The sequence below is a fragment of the Erpetoichthys calabaricus genome, chromosome 10 (assembly GCF_900747795.2).
Source record: "Erpetoichthys calabaricus chromosome 10, fErpCal1.3, whole genome shotgun sequence".
Classification (NCBI taxonomy): domain Eukaryota; kingdom Metazoa; phylum Chordata; class Cladistia; order Polypteriformes; family Polypteridae; genus Erpetoichthys; species Erpetoichthys calabaricus.
Window position 1 is genome coordinate 85,156,056 of NC_041403.2, and position 18,453 is coordinate 85,174,508.

The window sequence follows — 18,453 nt, forward strand, 5'->3', positions numbered from 1 at the left end:
GAAATGAAAGATTTACAATGGCCATCTCCATTTCCATATGTGTTTTTTCACTTGTGTACTGCCATCTTCAAGAATATTGAACTGGAGATGTTCTGCAAGGAGAAGTGGTCCAAGATCCTTCTACAAGTGTCCTCCAACCTTCTTAAGCATTACAGAAAGCAGCTCAATACTACTGTTTTTGCCAGGGCAGGATTCACTAAATTTTAATTGTGAGTGTTGACAAGGTTATGTTTCTAAATAAAAGTGCATATTACTAAAAGGTTTTTGTTTATAATCAACAAAAAACAGTTTAAAAGGTAAATCTTACACATTTTGTGCAAGCCCAAAATATCATTCATTACATGCAAGGTTCATATTGTATGCTGTACATTTAATTTGCAGCTCATTTTCGTGAGTGCCAATAACTCTGGAGTTGACTGTTTGGAACAGAATTGGTATTTGAGTCAGTATATGGCAAATTAACATAGACACATGTAAGTCAAGAATTTATTTATTTATTCTGGTTACTTACAGGAGCAATTTTAAGTTTTTTTTTTTTTTTTCTCTCTCCCTGCACTGTGGAATGCAAAATTAATCCATATGTACTAGTAATCAATTTTAGACATGGTAGCAAAGCCTAGATGAAATCTGAGAATAATTTCTCATTAAAATTTTAAAATTCTGTTTTGCTTTTCATTTGTAATCTTAATTAAGGTAGACTATTAAGGAAGACTACACGAGATGTTTTTTTCAGTCTTTTTTGTGAACTATTCAAATGCAAAAATGCAACATAAAAGTTATATATATACAGTAATCCCTCCTCCATCGCGGGGGTTGCGTTCCAGAGCCACCCGCGAAATAAGAAAATCGGCGAAGTAGAAACCATATGTTTATATGGTTATTTTTATATTGTCATGCTTGGGTCACAGATTTGCGCAGAAACACAGGAGGTTGTAGAGAGACAGGAACGTTATTCAAACACTGCAAACAAACATTTGTCTCTTTTTCAAAAGTTTAAACTGTGCTCCATGACAAGACAGAGATGACAGTTCAGTCTCACAATTAAAAGAATGCAAACATATCTTCCTCTTCAAAGGAGCAAACAAATCAATAGGGCTGTTTGGCTTTTAAGTATGCGAAGCACCGCGGCACAAAGCTGTTGAAGGTGGCAGCTCACACCCCCTCCGTCAGGAGCAGAGAGAGAGAGAGAGACAGATAAAGAAAATCAATACGTGCCCTTCGAGCTTTTAAGTATGCGAAGCACCGTGCAGCATGTCGCTTCACGAAGCAGCTGCACAGAAGGTAGCCAACGTGAAGATAATCTTTCAGCATTTTTAGACGAGCGTCCATATCGTCTAGGTGTGCGAACAGCCCCCCTGCTCACACCTCCTACGTCAGGATCAGAGAAAGTCAGCGCAAGAGAGACAGAGAAAAGTAATTTGGGTAGCTTCTCAGCCATCTGCCAATAGCGTCCCTTGTATGAAATCAACTGGGCAAACCAACTGAGGAAGCATGTACCAGAAATTAAAAGACCCATTGTCCGCAGAAATCCGCGAACCAGCAAAAAATCCGCGATATATATTTAAATATGCTTACATATAAAATCGTCGATAGAGTGAAGCCGCGAAAGGCGAAGCGCGATATAGCGAGGGATCACTGTATACCTGTAAAATATTTAGAAATAGTCCATTTAGAATACAGTATTCAGGGAAGTGCGTGTAATCAATTGTAATTAGTAACCTTGTATTGGCTAAGGAGATGCAGTCGGATCATCTGATGGCTTGCTGCTGCTGCTGGCGAGCTGCGTGTTCTGCTTGTCGCGCTGTGCGTCGATTATTTAAAAGCCTGTGCAGCAGCTGGCCTTTTTTGTCTCGCTGCATTGTCTTGTGGGATGTCAAAGTGTCTTCTGAGAAGATCACGTCCCGTCTACCTCGTCTCTCTCCCAAGATTTTCTTTTATAATAGAGAGATTAGCAAATATCCTCAAATGGCAGTGGTATGCTTTAGAATATTTTATATACAGTGCATCCGGAAAGTATTCACAGCGCATCACTTTTTCCACATTTTATGTCACAGCCTTATTCCAAAAATGGATTAAATTCATTTTTTTCCTCAGAATTCTACACACAACACCCCATAATGACAACGTGAAAAACGTTTACTTGAGATTTTTGCAAATTTATTAAAAATAAAAAAATTGAGAAAGCACATGTACATAAGTATTCACAGCCTTTGCCATGACGCGCAAAATTGAGCTCAGGTGCATCCTGTTTGCCCTGATCATCCTTGAGATGTTTCTGCAGCTTAATTGGAGTCCACCTGTGGTAAATTCAGTTGGTTGGACATGATTTGGAAAGGCACACACCTGTCTATATAAGGTCCCACAGTTGACAGTTCATGTCAGAGCACAAACCAAGCATGAAGTCAAAGTAATTGTCTGTAGACCTCTGAGACAGGATTGTCTTGAGACACAAATCTGGGGAAGGTTACAGAAAAATTTCTGCTGCTTTGAAGGTCCCAATGAGCACAGTGGCCTCCATCATCCGTAAGTGGAAGAAGTTCGAAACCACCAGTACTCTTCCTAGAGCTGGCCGGCCATTTAAACTGAGCGATCGGGGGAGAAGGGCCTTAGTCAGAAGGGTGACCAAGAACCCGATGGTCACTCTGTCAGAGGTCCAGAGGTCCTCTGTGGAGAGAGGAGAACCTTCCAGAAGGACCACCGTCTCTGCAGCAATCCACCAATCAGGCCTGTATGGTATAGTTGCCAGACGGAAGCCACTCCTTAGTAAAAAGCACATGGCAGCCCGCCTGCAGTTTGCCAAAAGGCACCTGAAGGACTCTCAGACCGTGAGAAAGAAAATTCTGTGGTCTGATGAGACAAAGATTGAACTCTTTGGTGTGAATGCCAGGCGTCACATTTGGCGGAAACCAGGCACCGCTCATCACCAGGCCAATACCATCCCTACAGTGAAGCATGGTGGTGGCATCATCATGCTGTGGGGATGTTTTTCAGTGGCAGGGACTGGGAGACTAGTCAGGATAAAGGGAAAGATGACTGCAGCAATGTACAGAGACATCCTGGATGAAAACCTGCTCCAGAGCGCTCTTGACCTCAGACTCGGGTGACGGTTCATCTTTCAGCAGGACAACGACCCTAAGCACACAGCCAAGATATCAAAGGAGTGGCTTCAGGACAACTCTGTGAATGTCCTTGAGTGGCCAAGCCAGAGCCCAGACTTGAATCTGATTGAACATCTCTGGAGAGATCTTAAAATGGCTGTGCACCGACGCTTCCCATCCAACCTGATGGAGCTTGAGAAGTGCTGCAAAGAGGAATGGGCAAAACTGGCCAAGGATAAGTGTGCCAAGCTTGTGGCATCATAGTCAAAAAGACTTGAGGCTGTAATTGCTGCCAAAGGTGCATCGACAAAGTATTGAGCAAAGGCTGTGAATACTTATGTACATGTTATTTCTCAGTTTTTTTTATTTTTTAATAAATTTGCAAAAACCTCAAGTAAACGTTTTTCACGTTGTCATTATGGGGTGTTGTGTGTAGAATTCTGAGGAAAAAATGAATTTAATCCATTTTGGAATAAGGCTGTAACATAACAAAATGTGGAAAAAGTGATGCGCTGTGAATACTATCTGGATGCACTGTAAATTCAATAAAATAGATTTCACTTACCAAACAGATTTAGCATAAACAGATCTTTAACATAAAAAAAAATTCTAACAAAATCTAAAGAAACTGCACAGCAACCTTATTGATTTCAAATTGAAATTTTGTACACTTTAAGCAAAATTAGCCCATCATCAGTTGCAAAGCATGTTGTGCTCCTCTTCACTGGGATGAGATTTAACTTTTTGAAAACCAATCACTTTTTCAGTGCGAAGTAATAATAATTCAATTATAAATTCCAGAGGGCTGTTATGTGGGTTTCTTAGATTGTTATTGGAAAAAATATATATATATTTTTTTTTAATAAACTCGTTAAACTGTAAATGCAAAACTGCTACTGTCATATATTCTATTAAATATTATAATTGATTAAATGCCACAATCCCAAACATTGTTATAAGACAGAAGGATCCAGATCCACTGTCATTTTTGTTTGCAGCTTTGTACTGGATTTCAACATAAGAAAACCTTATTTAGATTTTGGTTTGAAAATTAAACAGTTCAGAAGCTTTGTTGGATTCAAACTGTAATTATGATTGTGCACTTCCAACGTACAGGACTCTTCATCAACAGTGAAGTGCCTCCCTCCCTCCCTAGAATGAGATTTCAGTTTCTGAAAACAAGTCAACATTTTTATTTTTAGACATGCACTATAATTACCATTTAGAAATCAATAATTAGGCAGCTGTGTTATTTGTTTCATTGTTTTTCATTTGATTATTAAAAACTTGTTGCCAACTCTCTCCTTGGCCTATTACACTAACAGTGTGCACCACTCTGACAACTGTCAACTTTCATTTTTATTTTAGTGCATTTTCAACCTCAGCTACTTTTTATTCTTATCTAAAACTGCTATACATGTACTGCAATATTAAACCAGAAAAGAAAATGAATACACAAATACACACAATGCTTTATGCTGTCAGTAAACTAAAATATGCCTGTCCCATAAATGTGTTCCTTGCTGACGTAGTCCTCAGATATTGACGTGTCCAGCTCGTGCTGCATGCTTTAAGCTTAACTAATTTAAGCTGCAGTTACTTTAGGGTTTGTATTATAATAATTAAAGTTCAGTTTTCCTGTGTGCAATATCACAGTTAATACAAGTAAGCCTGCGAATCGGAAATCCTAGAATGGCAATCAGTTTCTGTTCCATCCGATATGTGGATGGATGACATATCATGGAGGGCGGGTGCGTCTGGGGAAATGTCATTTAATCCAATAAGCATATCTGTACTAAAGCGGTTTTGTTTTGTGGAGACGTGAGTCTGTTGCCTTCGCTGACACCGACTGCTTGAACAGGTTGTGTTGTTTGGGGGCCACCTACTGACTCTGGGAAGCGGCTGCGTCTGACTGGGTGGCCGAGCGCCACAGCGCAATATGCGCCTTGGTGGGAAGCCGCTGCATGAAGACATATCATGGAGGGTATATGCGGTGGTGTGGGCTTGTCGCGTCCGGGCGGCCGTACAACCTGGCGTACACGCTTTACCTCAGATGTAGTTCACAGGTCGTAGTCTCGTTTCTGTGTTTTCTTTGGTTTGAGCCGCGACTCCTTTCGCAAGCGCGTTGTCACAGTTGATTTGAGCCGTGACTCCTTTCGCAAGTGCGTTGTAGGCGCGCGCGTTGTCACAGCATGGACCTTTGGTGTGAGCCGTGACTCCTTTCGCAAGCGCGTTGTCACAGTTGGTGTGTGCCGTGACTCCTTTCGCAAGCGCGTTGTCACAGCATGGACCTTTGGGGTTTCCGTACATCCGGTGAGCCCTGTGCCCATCCGGTTTACAACCTTCGATTAGTAATATGGATGAGAGAATTTGCAAGCGATTCTGCCACAACCATGTCGCCTTTAAACTATGTTGAAGATGACAAAAATTATTGCCCATATTTTTGTTATCAGTGAAGGAAAAATTTCCTGTACTGCACTAAATGTGTTTTGTCAAGTAATATTATGGGTTTTTGGAACTCTTAATCAAACCTCAAACACAAAGAGGTAAGGGTTACTGCTGTCTTGCATAAGCAAAGGTTGAGAGTGCAGTCAGAATCACATACAGTGCATCCGGAAAGTATTCACAGCGCATCACTTTTTCCACATTTTGTTATGATACAGCCTTATTCCAAAATGGATTAAATTCATTTTTTTCCTCAGAATTCTACACACAACACCCCATAATGACAACGTGAAAAAAGTTTACTTGAGGTTTTTGCAAATTTATTAAAAATAAAATACTGAGAAATCACATGTACATAAGTATTCACAGCCTTTGCGTCGTTTTTCAAAAATGACAGCAAGAATATTAGAAGCTGCATCAAATCACTCCTGCAACTTTTATTATTGGAAAAGACTGTGCCTCCCAATTGATTATTGTAGAATATAGACAGGATTCAGCTAATTAGTGGTTGGGCTTGCATTAGTATTTGCAGCAACAGAGTACAAGCTAAATCATAATTACATGGTTTGCACACACTATAAGCAATTTGGGCCCAGACTGTCCTAAACAAGTTTTACTGAACACGCATGGTGGGAGCTTCATGTAATGAGATGTCATTGTTGTGTCTCCATTTTGAGTTGTGTGTGACTGCCTGCCTTGGTGTTCATAATGCTTATACTCTACGTACGTGTTTTGTTTGCTGTGGTGATACTCAATTTAGGTGTTGTGTTGTCATTATTATAACGTATAGCATTTGATATCATTTTTTTTATAATGTTTTTATATTATGCTTACAGCATCCCTTATGGTATTTAAAACATTTAATGCATTTTATATTCTTGTTGTATTTGTTTGCTGTTTGTTGGTTACCCCTAATTTGACTTCCAAGTAAAAGGTCTGTTGATTTAGATGTTTGTTCATCTGCTGGAGTGTAGGATGTCTGATGGTAATGGCACTGACTTCTTGTTTTGAACCATCTCTCAGTCAAGTGGTGATCACTGCCTTTTCATCATCAATGCTACATAAATTTAAAGTAATTCAGTTTTGGTTTTCAACTAGTACATTGTGTACAATATATCCCTGCAGTCACATTTTAAAAGTACATAATCTTTGCAGCCTTTTTTATTTAGAAAGTAATGTTCCATGACTATCCACTGATGCAGAACTGAGTTGTGGTACAACTGGTGAAAAATGTTTTTTCGTCCAGAATACCAAAGCAGATAAACATGTAATTTCTTTATTTTTTTTAATGTTGTGTTTTGTAATTAAAATGAAAGAAGTCCTGACCTTCTGTTTCTCAAGTGCAACCATCAGCGACCTTCTGTAATAATGTAAAGGACACTGATGAGCACCAACACATTACCTAAAAGGGGAAAAATTCATAGAACATATTCGATAAGAGAAAGTGAATTGCAGTGTTTAGAAGAGCTGCATAGAACAGGCGCCAAACATTTTGAAAAGTGTAAATTCTTTAATAAAGATGAGTTTATGTAGTTTAAATAGATAGATACTTTATTAATCCCAAGGGGAAATTCACATACTCCAGCAGCAGCATACTGGTAAAGAAAATATTAAAGAGTGATAACAATGCAGGTGTAAAGACAGACAATAACTTTGAATAATGTTAACGTTTACCCCCCCGGATGGAATTGAAGAGTTTCATAGTGTGGAGGAGGAACAATCTCCTCAGTCTGTCAGTGGAGCAGGAAAGTGACAGCAGTCTGCCGCTGAAGCTACTCCTCTGTCTGGAGATGATACTGTTCAGTGGATGCAGTGGATTCTCCATGATTGACAGGAGCCTGCTCAGTGCCCGTCGCTCTGCCACAGATGTCAAACTGTCCAGCTCCGTGCCTACAATAGAGCCTGCCTTCCTCACCAGTTTCTCCAGGTGTGAGGCGTCCCTCTTCTTTATGCTGCCTCCCCAGCACACCACCGCATAGAAGAAGGCGCTCGCCACAACCGTCTGATAAAACATCTGCAGCATCTTATTGCAGATGTTGAAAGATGCCAGCCTTCTAAGGAAGTATAGTTGGTTCTGTCCTCTCTTGCACAGAGAATCAGTATTGGCAGTCCAGTCCAATTTATCATCCAGCTCCACTCCCAGGTATTTATAGGTCGGCACCCTCTGCACACAGTCACCTCTGATAATCACGGGGTCCAGGAGGGGCCTGGGCCTCCTAAAATCCACCACCAGCTCCTTGGTTTTGCTGGTGTTCAGGTGTAGGTGGTTTGAGTCGCACCATTTAACAAAGTCATTGATTAGGTCCCTATTCTCCTCCTCCTGCCTACTCCTGATGCAGCCTACGATAGCAGTGTCGTCAGCGAACTTTTGCATGTGACAGGACTCCGAGTTGTATTGGAAGTCCGATGTATATAGGCTGAACAGGACCGGAGAAAGTACAGTCCCCTGCGGCGCTCCTGTGCTGCTGACCACAATGTCAGACCTGCAGATACCGAGACGCACGTACTGAGGTCTGTCTTTAAGATAGTCCACGATCCGTGCTACTAAGTATGAATCTACTCCCATCTCTGTCAGCTTGTCCCTAAGGAGCAGAGGTTGGATTGTGTTGAAGGCGCTAGAGAAGTCCAGAAGCATAATTCTTACAGCACCACTGCCTCTGTTCAAGTGGGAGAGGGATCGGTATAGCATGTAGATGATGGCATCCTCCGCTCCCATCTTCTCCTGGTATGCGAACTGCAGAGGGTTGAGGGCGTGACGGACCTGTGGCCTCAGATGACTATAAATATAAGTTATGTAAACTATAACTTATATAAATATAAGTGACTAACTAATAACTTTGTGTTAACATGAGCAGGGTGTTTTGCACTGTCTAATCTTTGTAGCCTGTTTCTTAGTGTTTACCAATGTAAGTGGAGCCTCGTGGATGATGTGGATCTGTGAGATACATTAGAATTAAGTCTGATGTTGAGTTGTCAATGAAAATGTGAAATTTCTGTTTGACTTTATGTAACTTTTACTTCATAATGCAGCACAACACCCTTCATAAGGCTGGGGATTACATATTATTACATATTTATGGAGAGTACGGAGTGTAATCCCAGGTGAAAAACCATACTACTTTAATACTGTGGCCTAAATTGATCCTGTACTGTTTTGTTTAGTTCTGTTTTTGATTAAATAAAAGGGGTAAAATGATCATCTAAAAATATTTTTAGTTTCATACATCAATTCTATAAACATATTCAAATCATTAACTGTTACAAATGTTTGTTAATTTCAGTAATTCAGTCATAGCGTCATAGCTTTGTTTGGGATTACAGCTACATGTCCACTACCATTATTCAGTGTCCTGTTGTGTATACTCCACCTTAGTGACTGGCGGGATCAGGTGAATCTGCAGGGGTTCAAAGAGAGCAAATTTGGGCAGGAACAAGTTAATTCTAGTTTATTCATTCTCAATATTATTTAGACTTGGCCACGAAACAAATGCCCCTTAGACTCAGTCTTGACTCAATCCTAATATTATATATAGTGTATGTGTGTATGGAGAGACATAGAGATCTATATATATCTATCTATATAAAAATTTTATTTTTATGTATTCAGAGTATACTCATTTATTGGCCAATACACTGGGCCATTACATCATACTTCACTCACTTACAGAAACAGAGAATATTGCCAGGCCATTGTGCAATTTATGAAAGTACTGAATGTTTTGCTCCATAGTGATGACATATGATCCCAAAACTTTTTGCATGTTATTTTATTTTAAATATCCACTGTGGATTTTGATTTTTGAAATCAGTTGTACTTTGCTGACCTTAAAAATGTAATGAATTGGAATTGTTACTAAATAATATACTTTTTAAAGAGTAAAAGTATTTGTATTAAAAAGTATCTATTGTCACTGCTGTGTGCAAGTACTTATTGTTTTCAGGCGGAATAGTTGCCAAAGTCTTGTATTAACACTTGACCCTTTTTTCCTCCTAACTCCTTAGTTGCACCCACCTCAAAATCTCCTCTGTGTATAATCAACAATGTACACACCTGGCAATTTTGAAAAGAACATGAATCCCTCCATTATTTGAATAATTATTAATGGTTTTGATCATTCTAATTTGTTTGTGTATTTTTTTTTATTTTTTTTTTTTTAGGGTTACAAATAATAAGATAGATAGAGCCGAAGAAGCTGCTATTTTGAGGGATGATCTCAAATTTTACTTTATGAATCCTTGTGAAAAATACAATGCGAGGAAACAGATACCATGGAAACTAGGAGTACAGATTTTAAAAATTATTATTATTACACTTCAGGTAACTATTGAGAGATTGATGGAAAATATTTGTAAGTTTTAAAGACGACCTGTGCTAACTTTAAAAATTAAGAGAAAGTAAGGATTGGTAAACCGGGTTTCAAAATGATATATTGTAGATAGTATTGATACTGTTATTGCAGAAAGTGCAAAAAGTAATAAAGTGACTAATGACTGTATCCTTGGTGTGTATTTTGGGTAGACATCTTTATTAAGGTTAAGAGTAATCATATTTTAATGTAGGCATTTCTCTGCTCTGTGTTTACCAACAGTGAGAACTTATCCATACACCCATTTTTAAACCTACCTGAATGGGCTGCAGTAGGTGAAAGGCAGGACTCCTGTATGAACTGTGTGAACTGTGAAAGCAGCTTTTTAAAAATGAACTGAAATCTGGTATTTTAAAATTTTGAGACCTTGGATTGCACCGTAGGCTGAATGATAAATAACCCCTTTGTCATGTGCATTCGAGGGATTAGTTGAACTAAAAAGTAAAAAATATCATCTTAGTAGGCCAAACCATTAAAGTTAAAACAATTTTGACAGTTATGCTCTTGCCCTCGACTCACTGTAGAACTGTGAGCAAGTCACTAATCCACCTGGGCTTAATTATAAAATGGGTATGGAAACAATTGTAATGTCCAATAATCTTGTCAAGGTTTCTGACACATCTTGATGTGTCACTGATGTGATGATACTTTAAGATTCATACTTGATGATAATTTAGCAGCACACACAAAAAATGAACATCCAGTAAACTTCATATTGCAGTAAACTTTGCTTTATGTTTATATATAAAAATTGTAAAAAGAAATACAGTGGAACCTCGGTTCACGACCATAATACGTTCCAAAACTCTGGTCGTAACTCAATTTGGTCATGAACCGAAGTAATTTCCCCCATAGGATTGCATGTAAATACAATTAATCCATTCCAGACCATACGAACTGTGTGTAAATATATATATTTTTTTAAGTTTTTAAGCACAAATATAGTTAAACCATAGAATGCACAGCGTAATAGTAAACTAAATGTGAAAACATTGAATAACACTGAGAAAACCTTGAACAACAGAGAAAACTAACACTGCAATAGTTTGCGCTATAGCGCTACCAACCGCTGGCTAAAAGCACTTTTTTTAATGGGTTTTAAGCACAGGGAAAACAAATGAACATTTGAAAATATCCGTAATTTAATAAACCACCAAGAAAAGTAACATTGCAACAATGCACGCTATGAACCGATCGCTGTAAACAGAAGTGAAAACAAAATCAAGCCCGGTGCATTCTTTAACTGCCTTCTCTACCTTATGTGTCCAGTCCTCCCTCTCTCTCTCTCTCGCTGCCTGTGTGTGTGTCTCTCTCTCTCTCTCGCTGCCTGTGTGTGTGTCTCTCTCTCTCTCTCTCGCTGCCTGTGTGTGTGTCTCTCTCTCTCTCCCGCGCGCTGCCTGAGTGTGTGTCTCTCTCTCTCTCTCTGCCTGAGTGTGTGTCTCTCTCTCTCTCTCTCTCTCTCTCTCTCTCTCTCTCTGCCTGTGTGTGTGTGTCTCTCTCTCGCACTGCCTGAGTGTGTCTCTCTCTCTCTCTGTGTCTCTCTCTCTCTCTTGCACGCCTGTGTGTGTGTGTCGCTCTCGCGCCTGTGTGTGTGTGTCTCTCTCGCTCGCTCGCCTGTGTGTGCGTGTCACTCTGTCTCTCTCTCTCGTGTGTGTGTGTGTGTCTGTCTGTCTCTCTCTCACACGTGCCTGTGTGTGTGTGTCTCTCATGCGCGCCTGTGTATGTGTGTGTGTCACACTCTCTCTCTGTTGCTCGCTGCACAGGAAATGCACAGGGAGAGACTGAACACGTACAAACCGGAAGGGAAACTGGCTTGTTCGTATACTGAGTATGTGGTCGTGAACAGATGCAAAAGTTTGGTGAACTTTTTGGTCGTAATCCAATTTGTACATGTTCCGAGACGTTCGTGACCCGAGGTTCCACTGTACCCTACTTTTATTGAAGCTGAAATATGTTTTGTAGTTTTATTTGTCTTCATTGTACTGTATTTTGTACTGCTGGAGAGATATGTACCTTAGTCATGAATGGGGAGTTACACAGTTTAAGAAAATAGAGTACAAATATATTCAACCATCAAATGCCTTATTTAAACATTTTCTTAGTATTTGTATGACTGCTAAAATTACAATATGTTCGTTTCTTACCATTGCAGTAAATGTTTTTTTTTTCATTTGTTTTTTTATAGGAAAGTGTTTAATGAAAAGTGCATTACAGTAATCCCTCACCTATCGCGGGGGTTACGTTCCAGAGCACCCCGCGATAGGTGAAAATCCGCGAAGTAGCGACCTATATTTATTTTATTATTTATACATATTTTAAGGCTTTATAAACCCTTCCCACACTCTTATAAACCTTTCTCACTCTCTTGTTAACCTTTCCCACACTCTTATAAACACTTCCTATGCTCTTAAACACTTTCTACATTCTTAAACACCGCAGGACCAACACTGCACACTGCACGCAGCGGTTAGACGTCGATGTGTCTGCACTCGCTTTGTGAAGGGGGGCAGCTGAAGTCACGCTGAGCAGAAATGGACTTTGTGCTGCTTCTGCCAAAATGCCTGTCGCTCTGCGCGTTCGGAAGGAGGAGGAGGAGTGTGTGTGTGTGAGGGCTGAACGCACGTTCGCTCAAACCCCCCTCCCCGGAGGCACAGTACGCTACTGCCACTTCGCATTGTCAAGGGGGTGGGGAGCTGAATGAACGCTAAGGAGAAGTGGACTTTGTGCTGACTTTGTGCTGCTTGTCGCTCTGCCTGTCAATAATTTAAAAGCCTGTACATCACCAATTTTCCTGTCTCACTGTCTTGTCTTGCATGAAGTTAAAATGTTTTATAATAGTGAGATGTTACTCATATCCTTAGCCCGACATCCACATATCATATGTGTTAACAAAGTGTGTTTTATAAGTTTACATGTGTTTAAAGCATGTGGGATGGGTATTTTAAGGCTTAAACTATAAAAATGTTTATTTATATGGTTTTTCTATATCGCAGATTTTCTCCTGTTGCTGATGGGTCTGGAACATAACTTCCGCGATAGGCGGGCGATCACTTGTATTTAAAAACCCGCGAAGTCGTGAATCCGTGAAAAGTGAACCGCGAAGTAGTGAGGGATTACTGTAAACTACAAATAACATACTGTTAAGTTACTGAAGCATAACATGACAGCCTGGCTTTTTATTTTGCAGCTTGTTTTGTTTGGCTTGCGGAATCAAACTGTCGTTTCTTATAAAGAGGAGACTACTATAACATTCAAGCAACTCTTCATAAAATCTTATACAGGCAGCAGCGAAGATGAAAAAAGCCACTCGATATACACTCAGAAAGATGTTTATGATAGCATGTATTTTGTAGTTCATCAGGTAAGTGTTATTTATAGATGTTGGATGCTTACATATTTATGGAAGTAAGTAAAATAACCAGAATTCATTACAACTTAAAAATTGCACAATGTTTAATTTGACTTTAAACTCCGAGGCTGGTGGTACAATAGTTGATTTTGGTGTCTTAGTGTTTTTTGGATAGCGTAAATGTTCTCTTTCAGCAATGAGTAAGCCATACTCTAGAACCATAAGCATCAAAACGTGTTTTTTTTCATCAGAGATATACCTATAGGAACACATATAAACAAAATACCTGTGTGTGTGGAGCAGTCTGCTCTACTCATGCACAGACACAGGAGTTGGAGTGAATTCTATGGAAGATGTTCAAGCTTGTACAAGTGTGACTTGCACTTGGTGAAATGGCGCTTGCATGCACCTAACTTCTCATTTAACACAAGCAAACAAACTGCGCTTTGTGGTACATTCACATTGTACGTTCACACAACAAGCTACCGTATGTTTGCCTGAGACAGTTTCCAGCCTGTCCTGCTCAAATTGTGCAACAGCTGTACTAAACTACACATCTGTCTCAGGCAATATACGACTGTCCTGGCCCACTTAGCTGATGCCTGTGCAAATTCACCAATATAGTAAAACTGTTAGGGAGTCTTCTAGTTGTTTATTGTCCAGAAGACCACACACAGCTAATTAGACACATAAATTGTCCTTTATCAGTTGACAATGTCTCTGTATTCTGATACTGTATAATAATGGTAAAGACAAGAAATAACCAACAGGGATGTACTAACACCCTCTACTTTTAGAAATATATTAAGAAATTAAAAACATTGTCATATGTTTTAATTTAAAATTTTTTTACACAATATTAACATACTTCTGACAGGGGGCTCTGCCAGACGTTCCCAGCAGACCCTCGCAACACGTTTGGGCCTACCATGCCTGACCGGCATCCTCCCCCACCATCGAAGCCAACTCACCACCAGGTGGTGATCAGTTGATAGCTCCGCCCCTCTCTTCACCCGAGTGTCCAAGACATGTGGCCGCAAGTCCGACGACACGACCACAAAGTCCATCATCGAACTGAGGCCTAGGGTGTCCTGGTGCCAAGTGCACATATGAACACCCCTATGCTTGAACATGGTGTTCGTTCCAGAGTCCAAGCTGTGCGTCGAGGTGAGTCCAACTATATCTAGCCGGAACCTCTCAACTTCGCGCACTAGCTCAGGCTCCTTCCCCTTCAGAGGGGTGACATTCCACGTCCCAAGAGCCTGCTTCTGTAGCCGAGGATCGGACCGCCAAGCTCCCCGCCTTCTGCCACCACCCAACTCACACTGCACCCGACCTCCTTGGCCCCTCCCATAGGTGGTGAGCCCATGGGAAGGGGGACCCACGTTGCCCCCTGTCAGAAGTAGCTTCAACTCCCACCTCCAGCAGAACTTCGACAACATCCCGAGGGAGGTGGGGGACATTGAGTCCGAATGGGCCATGTTCCGTGCCTCTATTGTTGAGGCAGCTGACCGGAGCTGTGGCCGTAAGGTGGTCGGTGCCTGTCGTGGTGGCAATCCCCGAACCCGTTGGTGGACACCGGCGGTGAAGGATGCCGTCAAGCTGAAGAAGGAGTCCTACAGGACCCTTTTGTCTTGTGGGACCCTGGAGGCAGCTGATAGGTACCGGCAGGCCAAGCGGAATGCGGCTTTGGTGGTTGCTGAGGCAAAAACTCGGGCGTGGGAGGAGTTTGGGGAGGCCATGGAGAACGACTTTCGGACGGCTTCGAGGAGATTCTGGTCCACCATCCGGCGTCTCAGGAAGGGGAAGCAGTGCAGTGTCAACACTATATGGTGGGGATGGTGCGCTGCTGACCTCGACTCGGGACGTTGTGGGTCGGTGGGGGGAGTACTTCGAAGACCTCCTCAATTCCATTAACATGCCTTCCAATGAGGAAGCAGAGCCTGGGGACTCAGAGGTGGGCTCCCCCATCTCTGGGACTGAGGTCACCGAGGTGGTCAAAAAACTCCTTGGTGGCAGGGCCCCGGGGGTGGATGAGATATGCCCGGAGTTCCTCAAGGCTCTGGATGTTGTAGTACTGTCTTGGCTGACACGACTCTGCAACATCGCATGGACATCAGGGACAGTGCCTCTGGATTGGCAGACCGGGGTGGTGGTCCCCCTCTTTAAGAAGGGGGATCGGAGGGTGTGTTCCAACTACAGAGGGATCACACTCCTCAGCCTCCCTGGAAAAGTCTATTCAGGGGTCCTGGAGAGGAGGGTCCGTCGGATAGTCGAGCCTCGGATTCAGGAGGAACAGTGTGGTTTTCGTCCTGGTCGCAGAACAGTGGACCAGCTCTATACCCTTAGCAGGGTCCTGGAGGGTGCATGGGAGTTTGCCCAACCAGTCTACATGTGTTTTGTGGACTTGGAAAAGGCATTCGACCGTGTCCCTCGGGGAATCCTGTGGGGGGTACTCCGAGAGTATGGGGTACCGGCCCCCCTGATAAGGGCTGTTCGGTCCCTGTACGATCGGTGCCAGAGCTTGGTCCGCATTGCCGGCAGTAAGTCGAACCCGTTTCCAGTGAGAATTGGACTCCGCCAGGGCTGCCCTTTGTCACTGATTCTGTTCATAACTTTTATGGACAGAATTTCTAGGCGCAGCCAGGGCGTTGAGGGGGTCCGGTTTGGTGGGGTAAGGATTGGGTCACTGCTTTTTGCAGATGATGTTGTCCTGTTTGCTTCATCAGGCCGTGATCTTCAGCTCTCTCTGGATCGGTTCGCAGCCGAGTGTGAAGCGGCTGGGATGAGAATCAGCACCTCCAAATCCGAGACCATGGTCCTCAGCCGGAAAAGGGTGGAGTGCCTCAGGGTTGGTAGCGAGATCCTGCCCCAAGTGGCGGAGTTCAAGTATCTCGGGGTCTTGTTCACGAGTGAGGGAAGAATGGAGCGTGAGATCGACAGGCGGATCGGTGCGGCATCTGCAGTAATGCGGGCTCTGCATCGGTCTGTCATGGTGAAAAAGGAGCTGAGCCGCAAGGCGAAGCTCTCAATTTACCAGTCGATCTATGTTCCTATCCTCACCTATCGTCATGAGCTATGGGTAGTGACCGAAAGAACTAGATCGCGAATACAAGCGGCTGAAATGAGTTTCCTCCGCAGGGTGTCTGGGCTTTCCCTTAAAGATAGGGTGAGAAGCTCAGTCATCCGGGAGGGGCTCAGAGTAGAGCCACTGCTCCTCCGCATCGAGAGGAGTCAGATGAGGTGGCTCGGGCATCTGATCAGGATGCCTCCTGGACGCCTCCCTGGTGAGGTGTTCCGGGCACGTCTAACTGGGAGGAGGCCCCGGGGAAGACCCAGGACACGCTGGAGGGACTATGTCTCTCGACTGGCCTGGGAACGCCTTGGGATTCTCCCGGAAGAGCTAGAAGAAGTGGCCGGGGAGAGGGAAGTCTGGGCATCTCTGCTCAAGCTGCTGCCCCCGCGACCCGACCTCGGATAAGCAGGAGACAATGGATGGATATTAACATAATGGTAGTGTTGAGCAATATTAAGAGCGCCTCAGCTTTTAATAAGGAATGTTTGAATATACACTGTTCAAAGCTTTAAACTTTACTTACCAAGATGAAAGTTGTTGGAATTTACATTTTGTTAATATTTAAACCAGTCATTTTATATATGATTTCCTTGTGCCGTAACTACTACAATGCTAGTATCTCATTTTCATGAAGGTGACTGTAATCTTTAAGCTTTCACAGTATCACTGTGACAGTTACTCTGTGATCTGGGAGAAAATAAGGAATATTTTTTTTATTTTGTAGTACATGCAGTTTAAGAATCTCTCTGTGGGTCCTATAAGTTACAGCCAAGATACAAGTGAATTTGAAGGCCTGGAAATGTGCAGAACACAGTACAAGGAAGTTACCTCTACTGATACATTTCATATTAACCTGGAAATGGAAACAAGTAAGAACAGTACATTTATATAAAAAAGTCTAATAAATCAGTACTGCATGTTGATTTTTAAGGATATTTATGGCATTCAATCTGTTCATAATCCCATATACAAATTCCTAGAATATAAAATGTATGCTTTGTCAGATTCATTTACATGGAGCCAAGGCTTAGTGTAAAAAAACTTGTGTAAACTTTTTTTTAGGAATTAAAAGTTTATTTACATCTTGATTTTTGAGATCTTAACAATACAGTATATGTCAGCACTGTGTTCCTTTTATTTTAGACTGTTTGAAAGTAAATTCTTCAGATATGAATAATGACTGGAAACTTGTCAATGAATCTTTACTCGGCCTGGACTTTAATAGGTAAAAATGATTACATTTGTTATTTATTTTTGAAAGTAATGAAAACATTCAATTATCTTTATATTTACTTTCCTTATAACAGACTTATTGATGTAATAATAACCTTTAAACTTAAAGGCATCAACCTGCAAACAATACGTTCACTTGAAATTCCAGACTGCTATGATTTCTATGTAACAGTAAGTGGAGTATACTTTTCATTATTTTAATTAAGCTTCTTTTTTTGGGAGTAAGAATTCCATATTAAATGTTGCAATATTTTATTCTGTACCCATTTGTTTAGAAGTTTTAAAAACTGATTTTTATTTTAAAATGTGTTTTTAAAAAAAAAAAAAAAAAAAATACATTGAACTGCAATTTTAATATCTCTACAGATAACATTTGACAATCAAGGTCATAGTGGGCTACTGAAAGTATTTTTAAATAATGATGCCATTATTAGTGAATGCAACAACTGGAACATATCTGCCTCTCGTAAGTTGCTCCTTCTGTAAATTTAATGAAACTTAAAGCAAGTTCAGTTTTCACTAAAATTAAATATATTGAGTAAAATAACTCAATATTGAATTACTAGTTTATTCCTATTTTATATAACTGCAGTATGCAATTAATAAGGCTACCAGTATTCCTGAGATATGAGCGTTCTAGTTATGATTTTTTTTTTTTTTTTAACAAGAGTTTACATTTAATTCCCTGTTTCTTTACAGTTAGGAGGATCATGAAAGAGGCACCATTCTTGTCTGGGCTTATACCGGTATACGTGTTTGATTAGCATGATATTTGTGGCTTTTTTTTTTGGCTTGTCTTTATTATACAGTTACTGTTAACATTTAAATGTTAGGACAAATACTGTGCAGATAATGAATGAATGTCTTGCTGTACCAGTGCTGTCA

The 18,453-nt window shown here is 41.2% G+C and overlaps 1 protein-coding gene across 1 annotated transcript in view; it reads left to right on the forward strand.

The window, feature by feature from the left end:
- LOC114659205 (mucolipin-2-like) overlaps nucleotides 1–18,453 on the forward strand; it is a 116,411-nt gene that overhangs the window by 26,048 nt on the left and 71,910 nt on the right. The window contains exons 2-7 of the mRNA XM_028811534.2: nucleotides 9,702–9,861; nucleotides 13,098–13,271; nucleotides 17,060–17,204; nucleotides 17,479–17,560; nucleotides 17,643–17,739; nucleotides 17,935–18,034. Coding sequence (XP_028667367.1) covers nucleotides 9,702–9,861; nucleotides 13,098–13,271; nucleotides 17,060–17,204; nucleotides 17,479–17,560; nucleotides 17,643–17,739; nucleotides 17,935–18,034 — 758 coding nt within the window. The remainder of the gene's footprint in view (nucleotides 1–9,701; nucleotides 9,862–13,097; nucleotides 13,272–17,059; nucleotides 17,205–17,478; nucleotides 17,561–17,642; nucleotides 17,740–17,934; nucleotides 18,035–18,453) is intronic.